The sequence below is a fragment of the Geotrypetes seraphini genome, chromosome 1 (assembly GCF_902459505.1).
Source record: "Geotrypetes seraphini chromosome 1, aGeoSer1.1, whole genome shotgun sequence".
In the NCBI taxonomy this organism is placed as follows: domain Eukaryota; kingdom Metazoa; phylum Chordata; class Amphibia; order Gymnophiona; family Dermophiidae; genus Geotrypetes; species Geotrypetes seraphini.
Window position 1 is genome coordinate 79,171,284 of NC_047084.1, and position 14,974 is coordinate 79,186,257.

At 41.7% G+C, this 14,974-nt stretch overlaps 1 protein-coding gene across 4 annotated transcripts in view; it reads right to left on the reverse strand.

Annotated features, from left to right (window-relative positions):
• WDR7 (WD repeat domain 7) overlaps positions 1-14,974 on the reverse strand; it is a 606,257-nt gene that overhangs the window by 450,618 nt on the left and 140,665 nt on the right. For all 4 annotated transcript variants that reach the window (XM_033933907.1, XM_033933932.1, XM_033933915.1 and 1 more), the window contains exon 15: positions 4,195-4,967. In XM_033933907.1, coding sequence (XP_033789798.1) covers positions 4,195-4,967 — 773 coding nt within the window. The remainder of the gene's footprint in view (positions 1-4,194; positions 4,968-14,974) is intronic.

Below are 14,974 nucleotides of genomic sequence, written 5' to 3' on the forward strand. Positions count from 1 at the left end.
TGACTGGGTAAATGTAACATCAGAGCATGCTAGGGAGATAAAGTTCCTTGATGAAATCAAGGACTACTTTATGGAGCAGATGGTTACAGACAAGAGGGGAAACAATTCTAGACATAGCTCTAAGCGGAGTGCATCAATTGGTGCATGAAGTAATGGTGCTGGAGCCACTTGATAATAGTATGTATGATTATCTCCCAGTTGGTGAGATGTCTTGTATGTGTGCTCGGTGCAAATGATCAGTTTTTATATAATCCCTGGAATAAGTTCACACTGGAAATCCAATCCAACAGCATTTAACTTAAAAAAAAGGAGACTGATATCATGAGGAGAATGGTAAAAAAGAAACTTAGAAGTGCAGCTGCAAAGGTCAAAAATATACATCAGGTGTAGATGTTATTTAAAAATACCATCCTGAAGCCCATACTAGATATATTCCATGTATTAAAAAAGGAGGAAGGAAGACCAAATGGCAGCCAGCGTGATTAACGAGAGAGGTGAAGGAAGTTATTAGAGCTAAAATAGAATCCTTCAGAAAGTAGAAGAAGGATCTGACTGAAAATAATTGTAAATAGCAAAGGAAAGTTAAGTCAAATGCATGGTGCTAATAAGGAAGGCAAAGAGAGACCTCGAAAAGAAGATTGTGCTGGAAACAAAAACACACAGTAATAACATTTTTTTAGATATATTAAAAGCAAGAAGCCAGGAAGAGAATCAATTGGACCACTAGATGATTGAGGGATAAAAGGGGCTCTCAGGGTAGATAAGGCCATAGAAGAGGGTTTAAATGAATTCTTTGCTTCAGTCTTCACCAAGGAAGAAGTAGGGGAGTTACTAGCGCCAGAAATGGTATTCAATTCTGATGAATCAGAGAAGCACAAAATTCTCTGTTAACACTGGATGGTGTAACATAGAAACATGTTATGGCAGAAAAGGGCCACAGTCCAACTAGTCTGCCCACACTAATGGCCCACCCCCTAACTAACTCCATGAAGCGATCCCACATGCCAATCCCATCTTTTCTTAATGGGTCAATTTGAAAAAACTGCACAGTAGTAAATCACCTGGACAGAATGGTATACATCCCAGAGTGCTGATAGAATTGAAAACTGAACTTGCAGAGCAATTGTTAGAAATTTATAATTTTTCTTTAAAATCCAGCATAGTACTGGAAGACTGGAGGGTGGCCAACATGATGCAGATTTTTAAAGAGAGTTCCAGAGGTGATCTGGGAAATTATATACCAGAGAGTCTGACGGCAGTGCCAGGCAAAATGGTAGACTATTATAAAGAACAAAATGACAGAACATATGCATAAGCATGGATTAATGAGACAAAGACAACATGGATTAAGTCAAGGGAAATCTTGCCTCACCAATCTACTGCATTTCTTTGAAGGGATGAATGAACATGCGGATAAAGGTGAGCCGGTTGATATTGTGTATTTGGATTTTCAAAAGACGTTTGACAAAGTACCTCATAAAAGACTTCTGAAAAAAATTAGAAAGAATAGGATAGGAAGGGATGTCCTATTATGGATTAAGAACTGGTTGAAAGTGTAGGTTTAAATGGTCAATATTCTCAATGGAGAAGGATAAATAGTGGGGTTCCCCAGGGGTCTGTGCTGGGACCTCTGCATTTTAACATATTTATCAATGATCTAGAGATGGGAATAACTAGTGAAATAATTAAATTTGCTAATGACAAGAAGTTGTTAAATTGCAAGACAATTGTGAAAAACTGCAAGAGAACCTTGTGAGACTGGGAGTCAAAATGGTAAATGACATTTAATGTAAGCAAGTGCAAAGTGATGCATGTGGGAAGAGGAACACAAAACTATAGCTATGTGATGCAGGGTTCCATGTTAGCAGTCACTGCCCAGAAAACCCTTGGCTCAATGTGCAGTAGTAGCTAAGAAAGCAAGTAGAATATTAGGAATTATCAGGAAAGGAATGGAAAAAAGATGAAAATGGCCCATGAATTGCTCTACAGTATGGCCACAGCTCGAATACTGTATGTAATTCTGGTCACCGTATCTCAAAAAAGATATAGCGGAATTAGAAAAGGTAGAGAATGACAAAAATGATAAGAATGGAACAGCTTCCCTATGAAGAAAGGCTAAAGTGGCTAGGGCTCTTCATCTTGGATAAGAGATGGTTCAGGGGTGATATGATAGAGGTCTATAAAATGCTGAGTAGAGCAGAAAGGGTAGATGTGAATCACTTGTTTACTCTTTCCAAAAATACTAGGACTAGGGGGCATTTGATGAAGCTACTAAGTAGTAGATTTAAAACAAACTGGAGAAAATATTTCTTCACAGAATGTGTAATTAAACTCTGGAATTTGTTGCTATAGAATGTGGTGAAATCAGCTTAGCGGGGTTTAAAAACAGTTTGGATAATTTCCTAAAAGAGAAGTCCATAGGCCACTGATACCAGGGTTAGCCACTGTGGGAAAAGGATATTGAGTTTGATGGACCTTCAGTCTGTCCCAGTATGGCAATTCTTATGTATGGCACATCTTATGTTAAAGATATCACATAGAATAGGATGAACTAATATTAAAGGTGATGCTTAAAAAGGTTAATGTCCAAAAAATGGGGTGTTTTGTTGTTTTTTTTATCCATAAATCCTTCAAATGTTTTCCAATTGTATAGGAATTGGAATGTTTGGAATGTGAGCTACAAAATTGGAAAACACTTGAAGGATTTATGGATAAAAAAACTGGGGGGGGACAGTACTGACATTTGATGTTTGTTATGTGTCAATGAGACTATAAGTAGCTTTTTCTTATTTCCTTTTTTCACATTTTCTGAGGGGGTTTTGGCTATTCATTTGGAACGCTATAATGGACCTTGACTTGGGAGACCACTATGAATAAGGATCTTTGATTTGTTCCTGGATTAAGCCTTCAACATTCTTCAGCTTGCAAATAAATAATTTTGATCTTTATCTGTTATTTTAGTTATAATTTATATACCATTATCCAGGGAACAAAGTGTTGCAGTGATGGTTCCCTTTTATTATTGGTCTAATTCTAAATGACTGGTAAATAGGAGCACTGAGCGCACTTTATTTATATAATTACACAATTCTATTAATAATTTTGATTTTATGTTCTGGCCCCAGAAGCAAAAATGGTCTGACTGCATTGAGTACAATGCAATGAAAAATGGATGTGGCTAAGTCAAATGGCTAAGGTAGAAAAATGGCAAAATAACTCAGATATAGTGAAAATCCAACAGTACCAATAAATAACTCTTCACAAAGACAATGCAAGAGGTATGAGAAATATTCACCGACAGGCACTCTGAGTGCATGGAGGCACGCTGTCAGAGTCCCACTTTGAAGTGTTGATTGGTTTTGTTACACACTGAGGCAGCAGAATTGTGAAACGCTGGCACCGATGGTGTACCGATTGTCTTTATGAGATAAGTTGATTTCTTCAGCTATCTTTTAATATGCTTGGTTTCTCATGTTGCACTGCACAGAGCCCTTTTTTTGCAGTCCAGGGGGGATTTTTTATACCAATGAGGTTTAGCCTGAACATCTTAATACCACTTTGTGAATGGTGGGAGGATTTGTCAACTGAGGCTTTTTCCACCCCTGGGGTTATATTTCAGGCCTGTCAGTGAATATTTCTCATACCTCCTGCACTGTCTTTGTGAAGAGTTATTTATTGATAAAGTAGAAAAATGGGAATCTCACCGAAGAAAAATGAAGGGGAAGTTCCCAACCAATGCTCAGGCCTAAGGCGGCCTGTGAGCCACAAAAAGAAAGAAAACTTATAAAGATGGATTAAAAAAAAAATCTATAAAAGGCTAAGGGAAAGACGGAAAAAGGTACTTAAAAGCAAATAAAAAGAAAATTTCCACAAGGGAAGGCACTACACATCGAAAAATAATTCTAAAACTGAGATTGAAAGCTGCCACATAATGTTCTCCTGTTTCTCTGTGGTTGAAAAAAAAGACTGTTGGTCCCATGCTCACAAGTCTGAAAGGAAGGCACCTGCACAGCTTTGAGCTCTTAAAGCTATACCACACTATTTCAAGCATCCGCACTGGGGCTCCATGGATGACATCACCCACATGTGAAATTAATATGGCCCGCTTGTCCTCGGAGAAATTATCCTTCCCAAATGACTTATTTTAAAATATATGAATATAGATAGATAGATACTTTCTTTTTTTTTTTGTACCTGGTAGGAGCTTTCTTCATATGATCCCCAATAAAAGTTGCATTTGTCATGCTCATCAAGGTATTTGCAATGGAGATGAGAGAGAGGAGATGTTGGGTGGTAACAGCACGCGATACTCCATATGTGCCTTTTCCCAATCCTTCAGTAATGGACATTTTCCTTCCTGCTTCCTCGATTTCCTCTTGTGGTTTATAGACAGGCTGGTTAAAACCAGGAAGCATCAATGACATATGACCTCCTCTAGAAAGCAGACCAAATGAAACAGGACAATGTGGCTTCAGCATGCCAAGACGGTTGAGACATACTTCATCTAGGACTTCATTCAAACCCCAAGCATGTAGGCAGGACATGAAAAGCTTTGCAGTGTCCATAGTCAGATTATACTCTAATAAAGTTAAAGGTTTAGATTTGCTAGAATGGTACTCTGGGTCACTTTCTTCCCTCTTCTGTCTCGCCAACTCATCATCATCATCATCATCATCATCAAGAAGATGTTCCTTAATGTTCTCTTTGATTGTTTCTTTGACCTGATGGAAAAGGTCTGCTGCTCTCTTGCCAGCAAGAAAGGAGCCCCCTTTCTCAGCACTGCCAGATGCTTTCTGTAAACTCTCTGGGGAGATAAGTGTCGTATGAGGCCTGGAGGCTTCTTCAGTCAAGAGCTGAATAATCAGTGCTTCCACATCAAAGAAAAGCAGGTGTATATCAGGATCTGTTAAATTGGTCTTTATTGCTTGAACCATCAAAGAGTTATGAGAGTACTTTGGTAAATTACCCTGTTAAAAAAAAAAAAAAAGATTACAAAATTTAAGAGTAGTTTTTAATTTTTTTCAACACTATTCTGTGTACAGTTTATCAACAAACAAAACAAGTTCCAGATATAAAGTTAACAGAATATAAATATTAACCATAAACATAAAAGAAAGCTAAAAGCCTTTCATCTACTGAAAGCAACCTATGCATGTGACTTACATCCTAATTACTGCTCATAAAAACACGCTATAAGAAATTAACAATACATTTTTATATCTGAAAATTTTACTGGGTTAAAAAAACCAATGTTTTTGATCACATTCCTTATCTTATAGTATGAGTATAGATGACATGTATCTCTATTGGGAAGACATCTTATTCTCCTTGAGAAAGCCTTTGCTGAGTAAAGCTGGTAAAGCTGAAATTTGTTGGTTGCCATGATAGTTTACTTTAGTTGAAACACAACATAATTATCAAAAAAATATGTTAAACTAAAATGCAAAAACAATTTAAAGAAAAAAAGTGCAGAAAACTAATTTTTGCAAGCAGTGAAGTTGAAACTTCCTCCATCTATTGCTTTCAATCGATCAATCTAAACCAGTATTTCTGAGTCGCACTACGCCTTAATAGGTTCAAGGCAACTTAAAGAATTACAGATGTATATGCTACATTATAACAGTTCAATGAGCTTGCTTTTTCACTTTCATTTTTGTGGCTAATATTCATACTATGTTAATCTTATAATATCTAGTGCTTATTTTGCGAGATATTTCTAATATTTGATCTACTACTACTAATACTCAAGTGGCCTTTTCTAATGCACTGAAGTTTATTGTCAGCTTGTGGAGGTAAATTAAATGTATGAGCTAAATTTAAAGCAAACTAAAATGAATTACATCAGAACTTCAGAAAGAATTAAGATCAATTAATTACTGTACAAAGAAAAAATTGTCCCCTTTAAATGAATGTGAAATCCTCCAGCGACCACAACATGGTGTGGTTCTACCTCAGGAAAGGTTTCTCTAGATCAAACACGAAAACAAAAGTACTCAACTTCCGAGGCACTGACTTCGAACCCATGGGAGATTTCATCCACCGGACACTGCAGAACCAAGCTACGACCGATGATGTAGAAGCTATATGGTCATCCCTGAAATCTACATACATGAAGCGACAAGCCTCTACATTAAATCAGTACACAAACGGCGGAGAAACAACAAACCTCAATGGTACTCGCACCTCGTCAAGGAAAATAAAAAAGCATTTATTTCCTACAAACGAAGGGAGACTAAGGAAGCTAAACTAGAACATAGGGCGATATCTGCAGCGGTCAAAACGGCAGCCAGGGAGGCCAAACTTCAAGTGGAAGAGATTCTGGCAAAGAACATGAAGAATGGGGACAAATCCTTCTTCAGGTATATTAGTGATAGGAAAAATAACACAGATGGGATAGTACGCCTTAGAAAACCAGATGAGAACTGCGCAAAATCAGATTCCGATAAAGCAGAACTACTGAATGAATACTTCTGCTCGGTCTTCACCTGCGAGGCACCGGGGCACGGTCCGCAGTTGCAGGCAAGGCCCAGCGTGGAAGACCCGTTTCAGAATTTCGAGTTCACACCTGGCGACGTCTACTACGAACTGGCAAGACTCAAGGTGAACAAAGCCATGGGACCGGACAATCTACACCCCAGGGTGCTCAGTGAGCTGCGTGATATCCTGACAGAACCGCTATCAGGACTCTTCAATCTCTCCCTAAGTTCGGGAGAGTCCCCATAGACTGGAAAACAGCTAACGTCGTTTTTTATTTATTTATTTATTTATTTTTATTTATTTATTTATTTAGATTTATATCCCGTTCTCCCAGTAGCTCAGAACGGTCTACAAGTAAACATACACAGTAGAAGTAATTAGGCAAATAAGATGTACAATAGGTTTAGGTGCTTGGACATACAAAATTGTGCAGTATTTATCAGGGTACAAACAATTTTTCAGAGTACAGACAATTTATCAGAGTACAGACTAAGAGAGGACTATACTGAAATTTAGGAGAAGTTAAATAGGGGAGAGAAGAGGGAGGTGGGGTTTAAGGGGGGGTGTAGACTGAGGGAGATCTTTAGTTGAAGAGGAGGGTCTTCACTGCACAAAAAGGGTTGCAGGGCAGAGGCTGCAAACTACAGACCGGTGAGTCTCACATCAATAGTATGCAAACTCATGGAAACACTAATCAAATGTAAATTAGACAAAATCTTGGATGAGGATAATCTACGGGATCCCAGTCAACACGGATTCACCAAGGGTAGGTCCTGCCAATCCAATCTCATCAGCTTCTTTGACTGGGTAACAAAACAGCTAGACTTGGGAGAATCCGTGGACGTCGTATACCTAGACTTCAGCAAAGCTTTCGATAGTGTCCCGCATCGCAGGCTGTTGAGAAAGATGAAATCAATGGGGCTGGGAGAAACACTAACTACATGGGTCAATGACTGGCTGAGTGGCAGACTTCAGAAGGTGGTAGTTAACGGTACCCTCTCTAAAACATCGGAGGTGACCAGTGGAGTACCGCAGGGCTCAGTCTTGGGTCCGCTCCTTTTCAACATATTCATAGGGGACCAAACTCAGGGTAAGATAACGTTATTCGCTGACGACGCCAAACTATGCAATATAGTGAGAGACAGCAATTCACCCGATAGTATGACACAGGACCTACATTTGTTAGAGCTTTGGTCCTCAACCTGGCAGCTGGGCTTCAACACTAAGAAATGCAAGATCATGCACCTCGGCAGCAGAAATCCGTGCAGAACTTACACCTTGAATGGTGAGACCTTAGCTAGAACTTCAACAGAATGAGACTTGGGAGTGATCATCAGCGCAGACATGAAAACTGCTGATCATGTGGAGAAGGCTTCATCTAAAGCAAGACAGTTGTTAGGTTGCATCCGCAGAAGTTTCGTCAGCCGGAAGCCTGAAGTCATAATGCCTTCAGAACCATGGTGAGACCTCATTTGAAATACTGTGTGCAATTCTGGAGGTCACACTATCGAAAAAATGTGCTGAGAGTAGAGTTGGTGCAACGGATGGCCACCAGGATGGTCTCGGGGCTCAAGGATCTATCGTACGAGGAAAGGCTGAAAAATTTGTGGCTGTACTCACTCGAGGAACGTAGGGAGAGAGGAGACATGATCGAGACGTTTAAGTATATTACTGGCCATATCGAGATGGAAGAAGAGATTCTCTTTCTCAAAGGACCCTCAGTCACAAGAGGGTATCCGCTCAAACTCAGGGGCGGGAAATTTCATGGCGACACCAGTAAATATTTCTTCACCGAGAGAGTGGTTGATCCTTGGAACGAGCTCCCGGTGCAGGTGATCGAGGCAAACAGCGTGCAAGAATTTAAGAGCAAATGGGATGCCCATGTGGGATCCCTTAGAGGGTTAAGCCAAGGGAACCTGTCACCAGGAGTGGGATCCCTAGGATAGTAGACTTGGGGGTGGGTCAATAGAGTGGGCAGACCTGATGGGCTATGGCCCTTATCTGCCGTCATCTTCTATGTTTCTATGTTACTAACCTATATAGACAGCCCTAAACTATTCATTTATCTTAAACATGTCAAGTTAGGCTTTTAATAAATCTGTTGCATACCATTCAAAGGTTACATAAAAGATCGACTGACTAAAGTCAAAAACCTCCATTCTGCACTGAGGTTCTATATGGGAAACAGGACACCCGTGTCAGAACACTCATTTAACTCATTCTATGTACTGTAATATTCCTGAAATTGTCCAGTCTCTTAATTTGTAATCCGCTTAGAACCGCAAGGCACAAGCGGAATAGAAATCTGTAATGTAATGTAATGTAATGTAACTTGTACTTTTCAAAACACTCTAAAGGCCATTTTCAATAGGATGTCTAAGTCTGACTTTGGACGTTTCCCACAAAATGTCCAAAGTCAGAGGAGAAGAAAAGGCCATTTTCGAATGGGATATCTAAATCATTATTTAAAAAAAAAAAATCCCCTATTTGGATATCTAGGCCACTAGGACATCTAACTTTATTCTCCATTTTCAACCTAAGTCCGAGATACAAATGTTCAAATAGACACCATTTAGACATGGGAAGGGTCATCATTGTAATGGTCTGGCCACATAAGACATCCCATTAGAGCAGTGGGCACCTTAGAGGGAACTACTATGAACTTCACATAAAGGGTGTCAGTACATATTTCGCCAGAACTCTCTTTTAATATATGGTGAGCCATCCAAAGTTTCTCCCAAATCAACTATACACACCTGTCTAATCTAATCTGGTATTTGTGTGTCACACTGTGCCTACAAAAGTTCAATGTGACTTACAGTAAGAAAAGAACAGTTTAGTGTACTGCGGAACACCTAAGATAAACATTACAATACAAGGATGCACGAGATGTAAATGAAGACCTGTGGGATTTCTCACGGTAGAGATGCTGTTCCGAGTAGAGAGAGGTAGTTTGATACTGCTCAGTGGGGCCGTGGGAGGTACATTAAGAGAGAAATTAGAGGAGGAGTAAAGTACAGCAAAAAAAGGTTAAGGTGATAAGATGATGTCATGAGGTAGATGGAGTCTATAACAGTCATCAAATGGTGTGTAGCTGAGTACAGTATCAGTTACAGTCATTAAATGGTGTGTAGATGAGGGGAGTGTATGGCGCAGTGGTTAAAACAACAGCCTCAGCACCCTGGGGTTGTGGGTTCAAACCCACGCTGTTCCTAGTGAAAGTCACTTAATCCCCCCACTGCCCCAAGTACATTAGATAGATTGTGAGCCCGTCGGGACAGAGAGGGAAAAATGTTTGAGTACCTGAATAAATTCATGTAAAACCATTTTGGGCTCCCTTGGGAGAACAATATAGAAAAATGAATAAATAAATAAAAATAAATAAATACAGTGTGGTAGTAGGATGAAGAGTTTGGCATTGAAGAAAGTTGGACTTAGTTTCTGGTAGAGCATATGGAGTTTAAAAGAAAGGTCTAAAAGAAAGGTTTAAAAGAAACGTGATGTAGTTAAATTTGTTATGACAGTTCTCGTAAGGTTATTCCGAGTTTTCACACCTGAGAATGTGAACATTGAGTAGAATATGCATTTGCATTTGAGGTTTTTTTGTTGTGGGGAGGTTCAATTGTACACTGTTGAGATTTCTGTGTGAAATTGACCATGCCAAGAATAGGTGAATTAGTGGTGCAGTGGACTTTCTGTATACCGTGTTTCCCTGAAAATAAGACCTACCCCAAAATAAGCCCTAGTCATAGGCAACCGCGCTTCCCCCTGCCCTGCCCCTACCGCATAGCCGAACTGCTGAATCCCCTTTGACCCTCCATCCTTCCCTCTCAACCAAACCCCGCTGACTACGACCATAAACACCTTCCGGCAGAGCAGCGTCGGGCCAGCAGCACTCTAAAAAGGATGCTTCATGGCCTTCTCGCTGGGTAATTCCCTCTGCCGCATCACTGATGTCATCAGTAATGCAGCAGACAGAAGGGGTGGGGTGTTAGCTTTTAGGTGGTGGTCATTTTGGCAACTTCTGTTTGAACCATTATGATCTTATTGAGGAAGATGTCAGCAAGGTCCTGAGCAGTTAGTTGGTAGTGGTAGCCTATTGTGTCCTGTTTCGGAGGTGTTGTTAAACTCCGTACAAGATGAAATAGTTTTTTGTTGTCTAGAGTTTTGTTTTCTATTTCGTTGGTGTAGTAGTTTTTCTTAGCCTCTGAGATGTTGTATTTGTACTTGTTTATTGCTGTCCTCCATTACATTTTGTGGTCGGGAGATTTGTTCTTCTGCCATAGTCTTCTTTTCACCCCAATAGCACTTATGGCTGTAGGTGGCTTATATGGCAGTTTAGTAGGATTTTGGTAGACTCACCCCCCCAAAAAAAAAAAAAAGAATAAAATAGTACATATCTTCTGTAGAATAGCAGCATCTGGTATGGGAAAGGTTAGTAGAGCATCGCATAGGTGTCTTAAGTAGCCTGGAGGATGAGCTAATGAGCTATAGAGAGGAGGACTCAGGCCCATAAGACACTCTAATCATTACATTTATGGTGGAAAGTATGACGCCACCAAATCCCACCAAAATTCTACTATACTGCCATATAAGTGCCACCTGCAGCCACAAAAGCTGTTGGGCTGAGAGACAGGTGGGTATAATAGCTTTTGGGGGAGTTTTGGAATGATCAACAAAAATAAAAAGGGGGTTATGGTGAGATGCATATCTTGTGCCCTTTATGTGAAGTTCAAAGCAGTGCCTTCTAAGGTGCTCCATTGCTCTATTGGCATGTCTATGTGGCCAGTCCATTAACAATGTTGACCCCTCCCACATCCAAATGGCCTAGATTTAGTTGTTTTCTACTTTGATATTTCTGTGGCCTCACACTTTCTGCCATAAATGTCATGGTAAGATTGTCTAATCGGCCTGGGTCCTCTTCTCTATGGCTCATTAGCCCACTCATTAGGCTACTTAAGACACCTGTGTGACACTCTAATAACCTTTACCATACCAGCTGCTGCTGTTCCCAAAACAAGTATGTACTGTTTTATTCATATTTTGGGGAGGGGGTAGGTGGGAAGTAGTGACCACAGAGAGTGTGTGTGGGGGGGGGGCATTATTCAAACCCTCCAGTGGTCATCTGGTTAGTTTGGGCACTTTTTGGCACTTTAGATGCTTCTTGATATTCACATTCACGAACAATATCTCCAATGTACTATAGAGATGGGTAAATTTCACCTTACAGTGGCAGGAATTTAGGTAAGTTATAAACATTTCTAGTTTTTCTTTTGTCTCTCTCCAAACAAAGAAAATACCATCTATATATCTAACCCAAAATAATACCCCAGTAAAATACCTAGAGGTATATACCCAATTTCATTCAAAGACTGCCATGAATAGATTCACAACAGATGGGTCCATGGTAATCCCCATTGCTTCCCCTGATAGTTGATGAAACAATGCATTTTCAAATAGGAAAAAACCTCTCCTTTATGGCTAATGCTGCTAATTCTAAAAGGAAGCAAATTTTTTTTTCTCATTTAGCCAGGTCATATATTTTAACACTTTTCATTAAATAAAAATGTATTCCACAGACTTATACTACAATCATTTATGGATATAGAACAATAAATATCTAAATTAAATTTATCAGATAAAACATACTCTACAAGAGGTAACACATTTTGCTATATTCATAAGGAACCATATTCTGAGTGAAAATCAGTAATACACCTTCTAGAATAAAATATTTAATGTGAAACATTCAATCAAAAGAAGATCACTGTCATCAAGATTTATCTGCATTCTAAGAAGTTATTCTGGTATTCCTATTAAGATCAAGTGTAAATTTTATTTTGCAAGAGTTACTATATATATTAATCCCTAAAGATGTAAATTGTTTTGGAATCTAGAAAGTCAATTTTTTTTTTAGCACAACGTAGAAATACAGAAGTGAACTCTGCAGCTTGAGATGTTATACATATTTCAAAACAAACACCTTGCCAACTCATATCAGTCCCAAGGGTTACACAAGTTGATTAGACTTGGGACTGGATGTTGCCAAATGATTACTTTTGACCATATCTAGCTTCTGGTCAGGCATTTATGGTATCCTTTGACACAAAGGTAAGACGTCTTTGCATCAAGAAAATATATCTCAAGATGAGTTATTCCTTTGTAGAATACACTGAGCTATTTGTCTTTGTTGTCAGAAACAATACTACTACTTACACAGCAGGTTATGTGAAATATTAGAAATGGTCCCTTGTCCCCCACAAACAGAATGATATTCTCTTCTAGAGCTCCTTGAGAGAGTCTTCTAAAGAAATAACTGCATTCAATGTTTTTCACATAATTTTTCAAATTTATAGAACAACCTCGATGCAAATGAAAATGTGTTTATAGGATACAGAGAAAAACTACTAAGAAATATAAGGGGTCTTTTACTAAGGTGCGCTAGACAATTTAGCGCACGCTAAATGCTAACGTGTCCATAGAATATAATGGGCGCGTTAGCATTTAGGGCCTGATTCTCTAAAAGTGCGTTCCGATTTTAGGCAGCTGTAGACGTCCTACAGCTGTCTAATCAGCCAATCGGGATGCACGTTTTTTTTTTTTTTTTTTTAATGCTCCCCAGGCAGGCCGCCTATATTGAAGGCGAGGCCCGCAAGACACCTAGGCCCTGATTCTGTATAGAACGCCCGGGAGAGGCGTCCTATTCAGAATCGGCCTAAACTAGACACGGCCGCTACACTTATCGTGGCAAGGGATCTCTCTGCCACTATAAGTATAGCGGGCCGTGGCCCCCTGACCGATCGCTGGCAGGAGGGTGCCCAAACCTCCTGCCCGAAGACGCACCCCCCTCCCTGACACTACCGACCGCCCCCCCCCCGACACTACCGACCGCCCCCCCACCCCCGACATTACCGATCGCTGGCAGGAGGGTGCCCAATCCCTCCTGCCCGAAGACGCACCCTCCCGACACTACCGATCCCCCCCCCCGACAATATCGGTCGCTGGCAGGAGGGTGCCCAATCCCTCCTGCCCGAAGACGCACCCCCCCCCCCCCGGCGCTAACAACCCCCACTCCACCAAACCTGTTCTTACAGATGGGTCTTGCACGTCGAGCAAGCAGGCACGCCTCGTCGAAATGAGGCGGGCCCGCCCCTTCCCGGCCCATCCCGCCGAAGCCTAAGGCCTGATTGGCCCAGGCTCTAGAAGCCTGGACCAATCAGGCCTTAGGCATAGCGGGTCCGCCCATCCCCACTTAATCTAAGGCCTGATTGGCCAATCAGACCTTAGACTTAGTAGGGATGGGCGGACCCGCTATGCCTAAGGCCTGATTGGTCCAGGCTTCTAGAGCCTGGGCCAATCAGGCGTTAGGCTTCGACGGGATGGGAAGGGGCAGGCCCGCCTCATTTCGACGAGGCGTGCCTGCTTGCTCGACGTGCAAGACCCATCTGTAAGAACAGGTTTGGTGGAGTGGGGGTTGTTAGCGCCGGGGGGGTGCGTCTTCGGGCAGGAGGGATTGGGCACCCTCCTGCCAGCGATCGGTAATGTCGGGGGTGGGGGGGGCGGTCGGTAGTGTCGGGGAGGGGGGTGCGTCTTCGGGCAGGAGGTTTGGGCACCCTTCTGCCAGCGATCGGTCAGGGGGCCATGGCCCGCTATACTTATAGCGGCAGAGAGATCCCTTGCCGCGATAAGTATAGCGGCTGCGTCTACTTACAATGTAGACCAGCATTTTGCTGGCCTACATTTTTAAGCTTCTCATCTACTAGGGAGACGCGTAGGGCCGCCTAGGTTCAGCCTAAGGCCCTTAGACGAGCTTAGGCATCTTGCGGGTCTCCCTAGGCTCCCGGAAGCGCCTTCAGGCCTGCCTGGGGAGCATTTTTTTAAAAAAAACGTGCATCCCGATTGGCTGATTACACAGCTGTAAGACGCCTACAGCTGCCTAAAATCGGGACGCACTTTTAGAGAATCAGGCCCTTAGTGCGCGCATTACCGTAAGGATGTGCTGAGACTGGAGTCGGTCCAGAGAATGGCCACCCGGATGGTCTCGGGACTCAAGGATCTCCCGTACGAGGAACGGCTGGATAAGTTGCAGCTGTACTCACTCGAGGAAAGCAGAGAGAGGGGTGACATGATCGAGACATTCAAGTATCTCATGGGCCGCATTGAGGTGGAAGAAGATATCTTCTTTTTCAAGGGTCCCGCGGCAACAAGGGGGCATCCGTGGAAAATCAGGGGCGGGAAACTGCACGGGGACACCAGGAAATTCTTTTTCACTGAAAGGGTGGTTGATCGCTGGAATAGCCTTCCACTTCAGGTGATTGAGGCCAGCAGCGTGCCTGATTTTAAGGCCAAATGGGATAGACTCGTGGGATCTATTCACAGAGAAAGGTAGGGGAGGGTCATTGGGGTGGGCAGACTAGATGGGCCGTAGCCCTTATCTGCCATCTATTTCTATGTTTCTAAATCGGCTAGCGCGCCTTAGTAAAAGACCCCCATAGTA